Genomic DNA, 10,296 nt, shown 5'->3' with positions numbered 1-10,296 from the left:
GCGGTGACGAATGGTAGAGATGGGAATGGATACCGCTCACGCAGTTATTTTCCGCAGTAAGTTTAAGAAAAATTATGTATATGTCTATATGATTCAAAGGTTTCAAGTATGTATGTTTAAAAAGTATACGTACATATGTATGCTAAGAAAACCAAGGTTGTAGGTAACAACCCTAGTTCTGAGTATTTAAGTTTTAGAACGTTGCAACAGTACATGCAACAAATAAATGAATTTTAAACATGACGATTTAAATGAGTAATTTTAGAAGGACTTTAAGATGTACTTGAATTTAAGATTTCTCACGAAATCCGTTTTAAAGTCAAATGAGATGGCCGATTGAAATGACTAGTTTTAGAAAAGCTTTTAAAGAGTATTTAAAACAAGAGTTCAAATGCTATTCCATTTGAAGGATATTCCTAAAAGGTTTTATCTTAACTAAAATTAAGAAAAGCTTTAAGAAATTTAGTGATTCACTTATTTGAAATTATTGTTACAAATTATGAAAGTATTCCTTCTTATATAAAAAAAAAAAAAAAAATGTTCCGCATATTTTAAGAAACCCCAGTAAGTACAAGTTAAAGTTTAAGTTACAGTGGCGGCCTCATAGGAGGGGCGTCACACATTAAAGGTCCACACCCTATTAGATACATTAAAGTCCAAAATACTCAAACCTTAGTAGATCACTTTTAATTAGACTTAATCTTATATGACAACCTGCAACACATAATTATTCACATATAAACCTAATATTAGATTAAGGATCCAACAAACAAGACCCAACGGATCCCGTCTGCACATGCTCATTGTTGCTCAGCAATGGCAAATATCTTCTTCTTCTTCGCTCTACTGGAGCTGAGAGCTTAAAGAGAGAGAGGGGAGATCCGCATCTGGGAGGAGAGAGAGAGAAAGTTGAAAAAAAAAAAAAAAATCCCAGCTATCAAGAATGACTGCGCCGTATACGTAACATACATAGTTTGCACGTTACAAGAAAGAAAAAGGAAAAAGCTCTAATTTTGATCAAGAGGAAAAGAACTTACCATTTCAATCAAACTGTGGATTTGCTAGTCTAGTTCCGCCACAAATATTCACTCAAAAATTCAAAATGAACTTTGCTACCAAAAATATTAGTACAACAAAGGTTTATATACTTCAAAGTAAAATACTGTGAGTATGAAGGAAACAAGATAAATCAATTGCAATGCAAATACACAACCGCAGTGGATAGAGAATGAAAAACAACCAAAGAACAGGTTGCCACAGAGTATTAACTGAAATTTATTAGTCAACAATTTAAAACTGTTTGATTCCAGTGTTCCAAAGAATACATGATTGTTTTTTTAAGTTTTCATACATATATACTGTATTTATCACAAAATCCATTAAGAGACTCGCAGAAATCCTAATGCCAGTTCATCAGACTCTAGCTTGGCCCCAACCCGACAATCTGCATGAGACATATCCATCAGTATCTTTTCCTTTTTTTTCATGTTTTGATCTTTACACTGCCCTTTACGGTCAAGGTGATTTGAGTCCCAAAGACTACCACCGCAACAAAATCATCTAACCATTAAGTCACACAACATTCTTAACAATACGAGGACTGCTGTAGCATCTCATGGTTTCCATGGCGCTGGAGGTGGCGGTGGAGTCGGGAACATTGGGGGAACTGCCGAGAAAATAGTGTTCTTATCAATCCCAGCATTCTTTTCACCAGACAATGCAATGAGTGCTGCGACCAAACCCGCATTGCCTGCAAGAGTTGGTTCCGTGTAATTGTAATTAGTACGAACATCATGGAAACCATCGTGCTTATCAGGACCGGCAACCATAGCTCCAACAATCACATTAGGGTTTGGATTCTTAGTGTCCCTCCAATGCCAACCTCCTTTGCAGTTATACTTGATCTTGTTCTTGGGGATAGAAGCACCTCTGTGGTGGACATGTTTTGGGTAATGATTACCAAAACCAACTATATAACTCATTTTCCGAGGGTTATTGCCAAGGATGTAATTAATCTGCCAAAAAGACAAAGTAAAAACACAAAGTCAATTTTAATTGTTTCCAAATATCATCTTCTAGTAGTAAGTAAAAATAGAACTGGTACAGAAAATTAAGTATGCATACCTGGGTCTTAGCAAAATCACGCAGTACATCGGTAGAATAGAAATTGGGTCCACAATACCATCCAGGTGTATCTGCAGCCTCAAGATAATCACTGAAGAGGGTCGCCAGAAAAGCTGCATTGACTACATACTGAAGAGGCTGAGGTCTTCCATGATTCAACTGGATTAAGCCTCCTGGAAGAAACCGCTAAGATATCAGTACCAACCACATTGGAACTTTTGAGTGCCTAAACAAACGTCAATTAACCATAAAATAAACTGTACCTCTGGTTCTGTTAAAGCTAGTGAAAATTGGTAGATAAGAACACATGATTATGCTTGTCTGGTTGTGGAACGTCCTCAAAATTTCTTCATATGGATAACCAGGGCTCAAGAATAATCTTAGACGACTCAGAAGTACCTATATAAAAATAAAAAATATATAATAAATCAAAACAAAACAAAATATCATCAAGCAATTCTGTGTAATGGCAACATAAGCGACCACACTTTAGACCAAAAGTGAAAAAATACTATGTATTTTTATTATATAAAAATAAAAAATATAATAAATCAAAACAAAACAAAATATCATCAAGACACTTGGAATTTAACATACCTGAGCACCGGTAAGCTTGTTGTCCCAGCTTAATACACCGTAATCAGGGCCTCCCCAAAAGGCGCCGGCATGCTTGGCAAGGCCAGGAGTTGTGACAAGCTGAAGATATGAGTTGTTGCCCGTGGCATAGTACAACCAAGTTCCTCCCCATAAAAATTCATCCCAATAGGTGGTGGAGTTATAGAATATTGCAGCCTCTGAAGTACCGGCACTATATCTGCCTCTCTCTTCCCTTGAAAACTTGAAGAGTGTCTTTGCACCGTGGACAAGTTTCTGCGAGTAGGCCTTGTTGTCTTTGAAAACGATGGATGCAGAAGCTAATGCCGCAGCCATTTCAGCAGCAAGGTCGGAACAACTGTGACATTCAGTCACAGGTCGTTCATAGTCAATATTCTCAGGACGCATCCAGCAATAATGATCGTTCGGGGTGCCGTTCCCTCCAGAAGTATCCCCGGAACCAACCTATCAAAATGGGAAGAAAACTACAAATCAGCTGCACAGAACCCATGTAGATCCACACAAGAAACCTTTAATTATTAGCAATTAGCCAAAACATTGGCTGAATAGTAGTTAGCAAAAATTAGAATTCTGAACAACCTTTTTTCACTTGAACAGGTAACTCACAATACCAAGAAAATCAACATGGTTAAAAACCACTCAGAGGAAGTCATGTCAAAGTGCAAACAAATCAAAACCCATGCACTACCTGTGCCGCAATCCTGTCGATCGAATCGGCAGTATGATTGAACGACTTGAGAAAGTAGTCAGCTCCCCACTTGATAATATCCTTAGCGTGGTCGAGTTCCCCAGCAGCCTCATACTTGGCGCTGTATTCGATGACACTCCAGCTCAACATGGTCATGGAGAAAGCCATAGGGAAGTTGAACTTGATCGCATCTCCGGCATCATAGAACCCGCCAGACAGATCCTTAAAAAGGGTCGAGGAATCCGATTTTCCATCATGCACGCAAGAGTTTCCCCTCCATGACACATTGTTATGCTTTGGCAGTTTCCCAGCTGCAATTTTAGAACGAATCAAAATTAAGACAACCCAAATAATAAAAATAAAAATAAAAATAAAAATAAAAAAACCCAAAATCAATTGTGGTCTTCTATTTTTTGGCACTTTCCCAGCTGCAATTCTTAAAAGGATCAAAATTAGGAAACCCAATTTTTTTTTGTTTTTATTTTTATTTTTTATATTCAAGGCATAAATCCAATTTAGACAACAAAACTACTGCAAGAACTAAACCATTTATCAAGAACTAAATTCAACTACAAAATTGATGTCTATCTGTCACTATAAACTAATTAAGAACCAACAACAAAAAATAATAAATAAACAAAAGGAAGAAATTCGGAATCTTTTCGATCTCTAATTATTTCCATGAATGGCCTTTGCGATCCTAGAGTCGTTGTTAGTATAAATCTCTATCACACAGATTAAGATTAACCAAAAAAAAAAAAAAATCCACTACTTGATTCGATAAATTGAAGTAGATCAACATCAGATCCAAATCCCTAACTCAAAAATTCAAAACACAAATTAAGAGAGAGAGCGTAACATACATCGCTGGGCGTTGAAGAACATTAGGGCTTTGTGAAGAGCGAGAGTGTAGTTATCCGGCGGAGCATGGCCGTGCTTGTGGCGAGGGACGGTCTTGACGATGAGAGTGATGAATCCGGCGAGCAAGGCGGAGACGACGAGAGTCCCGACGGTCCAGATGAAGATCTTGCGGCTGACGATGATGCATCCGAGATCAACGTACTTCTTCTTCTTCTGCTCCCCCGTGGGGCCCAGCAGCCAGCTCTGCTGCGTCTCATCCAACGGCCGAGACGACAGCGCCGCCCTGTCGAAGTCCTGGAGGTTCCGGCTCCGGTCGTCGTCCGTCGCCGAGTCCGCCGCGTTTATCTCCAGTGGGCCTCCCCACGGATCCCGCCCGTACATGCTCATTGTTGCTCAGCAATGGCGAATCTCTTCTTCCTCTTCTTCTTCTTCTGCTTCTTTGCTCTTATGGTGCTAAGAGCTTAGAGAGAGAGAGAGAGGAGATCCAGATCTGTGAGAGAGAGAGAGAGAGAGAGAGGGATATGGAAGAAGAGGAAAGAAGAAAGTGTCGGTTGGAGTGTCGGGAGTGAAGAATATGAAGATGAGGGGGGTGATGTGTAAAGAAAAAGAGGGTAAACGGGAAAAATGACAAATTTGATTATTGTTGGGAAATATTTATAAAATATTTGAGAGGAGAAAAGGAATAAAATAATTGGGTGGTGGAATGGGAATTGGGAACAGTTGCTTTTGTGAGTGTGTATCTGACGGTGGGTAGCACTTTCTTTCTCTAAGTTTCTCTCTCTACATTAATATATGACTCAATAATGGTTGTCACGCCTTCCTACTTTCTTAATTTCATATAATTAATTATTTGTTTTAAATTAATAAAATACAGTTAATTCTGATAATTCAGGTTACATTAAAATTATATTAAAATATTAATTTAAAATTTTCAGTAAAACTATTATATGTTAATTCATAATTGATATGTTTTTTCACCTTACACTATTAAAATTTTCTTTTAAAGAAATTTTATGGCTTTTTAAGAGATTCAAGCACTTTTTTTATGGCAATCCGAAGTACACTATTAATAGTGTCGTTTGTTGTTTATTTAATTGTTTAATACGTTTTTATAATTTGTTTTTTGAGAAATCAAATTTTTGTCTATTTGGTTATTAATGTTGTTACATTTAATAAAAGCCTTATGTATGCAAATTTAATGGAATCTATTGAAATTTTAACCGGTTCAAGAAAATGTATTATTTTTATTATATTATTTTTAGGTTCGTTTAGTTCGTTGATTTAAGTTGAGATGTGACTTTACGTTAGAGCTTTTTACTACAGTAAAAAAATTAGATGTGATTGTTTTTAAGAACTTTTTACTGTAATAAAATTTAAATTTTAAACTCAAATCGGTAAAATAAATATAGTAATAATATAATTTTTGGTGATGTGAATCGGTTTGGGTTTTTCTTGAATTCTTTTTAATAATTTGTGTATTCTTGATGAGGACTTAATAGATTAAATAATGCGAGATTATTTTTTTTATTTTCAATCTCTTAAGCTAAAAGAGTTTGTCGTTTTCTTTGTAGTTTTTCTCTTTGTTTTGTGGTCTATTTGCAAAAGAAAATAAATTAAATTAGGTTGATGACAAAGACCACTCCGCTAATCGACAGTGACAGTCTGTCTAATCTCTAATATAATCTTTTCTTTTCTTTTTTTTTTCTTTTTTTTTTCTTTTTTTTCTCTCTCTCTTTGTATCTTGTGATATATTCACTGGCAGTGAGACATAAACAGTTGGTTAGTTCTTTTCTTGGCTTACACTCTTTTTCTGGTGAAATTGTAATAAAAGATCCACAGTGACCCACATATATCGCCACCCACACTGAAATGGAACCCATCAACTTCCTCCTTCTCTATCATCTTCTATAATTTAATGAGAGAGGGAAAAAAAAAAAGTTTTTTGACAAACATTCTAATGTAAAAACTATGAATAGTAATTAATAGAAAAATGAATAATAGAATGGTACCAATTTGTAATTAGTTATAATTAACTAAAGTCTCGTTTTTTTCATTAATTCGAGTTTTACTACAGTAAAAAACTCTCAGAAACAGTCATATCTAACTTTTTTGTTACAGTAAAAAGTTCTCACACAACATCACATATCTACTCAAATTAAAAACTCAAATTAGCGAACCGAACGGACTCTAAAAATGTGCGTTGAATTAAGTGGAAAGGAATGACTAACTGTAACTACTTTTTACTATATATATATCAGAAAATGATTATGTTATCTGAGTTTCATTAAAAACTAATGAGTTTTAAGTCGATTGCTTATAAATAATTTTAAGTGCTCTATATAAGATTTAAGCATTATTTTCTGATAGCTTGAATTATTTTACATTCCATTCTTAGTAAATTTTGTTGGTTTCCGGTGTCTTTCTTGTGTTCTCATTGTGTTTAGTTTTGTTTTGTAGGTTGTGTGCTCGAAAAAATAAAGGGTTCAAAATGAGCTATTACTAGGGACAAATTTTGGCTACAGCTAGTTTTTTCTCGCTGCAGCCAGAATTTATACATAAAGTTGTTGAATACAATAGCGGTTCCACCCAGTTGTTTCCCGCCGCAGCCGTAGCACTGGAGCTATGAAATAATAAAGTTGCTGCAGCGGGTTTTATGCAGTAGAATATAGGAAACCCAAGAGTCACTCCGACGATGTTGCAACGGGATTTTCCCCGCTGCAGCCAATTTATGTGTGCTAGTGACTTAATAAGGCTGCGTTTGCACACATTTTAAGGAGGTATAAAAGAAATTTATGTCCGTTTAGTTCATGGATTATAATTATGTGATTAGAATCATTTTCTATTTACGTGTATTTTTTATGAGATAAAATATTGTAGCGAATCACGAATCATGATTCGAATCAGGGAACGAATCCCTCTACCAAACATGACGGAATACTCAATCAAGGGGGAGACTAGACAGACTTAGGGATCCTCAAAAATCACACCAAAAAGGAAAATTTAATTTTAAAAGTTTAGAGAAAGATTGAAGAAGGAATTGAAGATTTGGAGCCTCCATCATCATCTAATTTCATTCTTTCTCTCTCTTCTTACTTTGAACTTGTGTATTTTTTTCTTGAGATTTGTGTTGAGCCATGGATTTGATGTTTGGATTCTTATGGTTTGTTTTCATTATTGACTTGATTATGTGTAACTAAACTCTAAATTTAGGGCCTTGGTGTGGTTAACTTGAACTATGTTTTGAATGTTTAGTTGGTTGTTAATAAAATATTGACTCTATCATTTGTGTTTCTCTTGAAATTAATGCTTCTAGTTTAATTAGAAAATGGACTAGTTTCTTTGATATTTGGGTTGATGCTCGGAAGAGATTAGTTCGAATATCGGTATAGGAAAGCACAATCTAATGTTATTGTGAGACTGTGAGGTGATCAACACGTATGTAATGGTTATGAGAATCTTGACAATTGTGAGATTTGAAGGTGATTAAATGTTTAGATAATCATTAAATGATTGAGCTTAATGAATGTGTTTATACTCAAGCTAGATAGAGATATTGGCTTGTTTATTTGCACATTTTGTCTTACTTGACGTTGGGGAGAGGTAGTGAGACTAATTTAGAAACCTTAGATTAATAATTTGAGTTAAATTAATTGGCAACCACTAAATTGGAATACATAGAGAGTGCGAAGCGAAATCAAAACCCTAGAACTCCATTATTATTGTTATTTCCACTCATAGTTTCGATATTTAGTTTCTTATTTTGTTAGATCTTGTTTTCTAACTTTAATAGTTAAATTAATTTACTTTTATTGCTTTAATTACTCAATTCACTCGATTTTGATCCCCTATATAAAATTTAATTCCAAACACTCATAGTAATTAATTTAATTTTCAAAAAATCAATTTTATTAGAAGATATTCGACTTTTTAATCACTTTATTATTTTCCATCTATCAAATCACTTAAAGATAAAAGCTCAACATTTGAAGATTCATTATGTTAGTTGTTATATTACTTGTACGTGAAAATGCTTAATGGAATGTGTGAGTGAGAGTTGAAGCCCAAATGGGAGAATTTGTAATTCACTTCAAGCAATTATAATTCTCTATAAATCGATTTCTATTTGATTTTTGGATGTATTTCGTTAATATTGTTACACAAGTTGATTATTTAAAATAATAATAATAATAATAAGATTGTTGCACAAGTTTGAACAAATGGTTTTTGCAATAGTTTTGTTTAAAAATTGTTATTTTCACAACTCAAGTTCTATTGTTACAATATTTTTTCTTATAAAAATTTAAATTTAATTTTTTTGTTGCTACAGTATTTTTTTCTCACATACACAACTCAAGTTCTCAACTTGAGTTGTGAAACAAACATAAGTAAAAAAGTGAATTTATGTGAAAAAGATACTATAATAAAGAAATTAATTTAAATTTTTATGAGAAAAAATACTGTAATAAAAATTTAAATTATTATTCAAATTAACGAAACAAATTATATTATTTTAACTCAAATGAGTGAAATGAGCGAGGTTAGTTAATAATGTTTAACAATACGATATATCTCCTCCTAGTCAACCGCATTTTTAAGACAAATAATTGAAAATGAAATGTACTAAAAAAAGGTATACAGCCTGCACTTTGCTGTTAGTGAGAGTATTTTTCCACCGTCACATTCCCATCAATTGAATTGAATATTGATGGCCTCTCATGTTTGACCAAACCAAACTTTGCCGACACTTCAAAGACATCCAAAATGCTCTCGTCAGTTCTCACTTAACTGTCCATATTTCTATGACACTCCAAAATTGTTTTGGGCCTTTTTTCCAGAACAAGGCCTTGTTGGGTCTTAGTAGGCCTTCACATGATCCAACCGTATAAAATAGGGCCAGGCCCTGAGAAATTCCCCGAGAAATTCCCTGAGAAATTTGTGTTGAAAAGGAAAATAACATGGTAGATTATTGCTGATAATCCACAAGATTACTATTGGCCACCAACGCCAGCGACCGTCAACCAATTTGTGATCACTGTTGACCGGTTGGAGCAAGCGGAAAAAACGAAAACTCCAAATAGGAGTGGCAAAACGTTTGGCATTCTTCAAGTTTTCTCATAAAACAATAGCCGGGGTTTTTGGTAAGATGAAAAGGTTGTTTTGGTAAATCGCACACTAACTTCAAGTCAAGTTGAATCCAAAAACATTGGAATAAAAAAATTGAATTTGAATTTTTATGAACTGTAGCAAAAAAAACTTAATATAACAATACATGAAAACAGTTCTCAACATTGCGAGCTACATCATCCATAGCCTCTGTATAATATTATATAAGAGTTCCTATATTATCTAGACTGATGCGTTCAATGCACTCAAATGAAAATATTTTCGTTTACTTCAGGTCTGTTTAGTTCACTGATTTGAGTTGAGATATGACTTTATATGAGAGTTTTTTACTGTAATAAAAAAGTTAGATGTGACTATTTCTGAAAGTTTTTTACTGTAGCAAAATTTGAATTCTAAACTTGAATCGGTGAAATGAACGGAGCCTTCTTAACTCGTTATGCTTTTTGTTGATTATGTTTGGACTCACTCTTTGCCTTTGATTATTGGCTCTCTTAAGCAAGCGAGTGCTTTTAGTTATTGAATGAATTTTAATTTCTCCTAAAAAAATATGGATTTTAATTTTAAACATAAGAACACTACAAAAAATACCTCTAAATCACGCACCATGAGCCACTTACATGTAAAAAAAAGTATGGATTAAGCAAATGGCCGTTTTTTAATAAATGTATTTAATAAATGACTGAACTTTTTATTTTTTTTAAATTAACGGCCGTATATTATATTTGCATTTTTATTTTAGAAAAAGGCCTTTTTCTACAAAATTCAATTGGTATAAGCTGATTTATCATCAATTTACAATGGTTTATGACTAATGAATTTGAAATCAATTAATTACCAAGTGATTTTGGTTAATAACTAATTAATAATAAAGAATCACCAAATTA

The 10,296-nt window shown here is 33.9% G+C and overlaps 1 protein-coding gene across 1 annotated transcript; it reads right to left on the bottom strand.

The window, feature by feature from the left end:
* Positions 1-1,229: 1,229 nt before the first annotated feature.
* Positions 1,230-4,872, bottom strand: LOC21399544 (endoglucanase 25). The gene is made up of 6 exons (XM_010090410.2): positions 4,291-4,872; positions 3,428-3,738; positions 2,722-3,183; positions 2,388-2,523; positions 2,125-2,297; positions 1,230-2,015 (listed from the first exon to the last, which is right to left on the bottom strand). The coding sequence occupies exons 1-6, from the start codon at positions 4,673-4,675 to the stop codon at positions 1,614-1,616; spliced, it is 1,869 nt and encodes a 622-aa protein (XP_010088712.1). The 5' UTR covers positions 4,676-4,872; the 3' UTR covers positions 1,230-1,613.
* Positions 4,873-10,296: the final 5,424 nt, after the last annotated feature.

The sequence above is a fragment of the Morus notabilis genome, unplaced genomic scaffold, assembly GCF_000414095.1.
Source record: "Morus notabilis unplaced genomic scaffold, ASM41409v2 Scaffold1225, whole genome shotgun sequence".
In the NCBI taxonomy this organism is placed as follows: Eukaryota; Viridiplantae; Streptophyta; class Magnoliopsida; order Rosales; family Moraceae; genus Morus; species Morus notabilis.
Note: the sequence above shows the minus strand (reverse complement) of the source record. Positions and strands in the feature narration are given on the sequence as shown.

What these genes read in the sequence shown, in the direction of transcription:
- LOC21399544 (XM_010090410.2), bottom strand. Translation starts at nt 4,675, where the DNA reads ATGAGCATGTACGGGCGGGATCCGTGGGGAGGCCCACTGGAGATAAAC. An exon ending in TCGACAGGATTGCGGCACAG is followed by an intron (nt 3,184 to 3,427) that starts GTAGTGCATGGG and finishes CCATTTTGATAG; the next exon opens with GTTGGTTCCGGGGATACTTC. An exon ending in GTGATTTTGCTAAGACCCAG is followed by an intron (nt 2,016 to 2,124) that starts GTATGCATACTT and finishes TCTTTTTGGCAG; the next exon opens with ATTAATTACATCCTTGGCAA.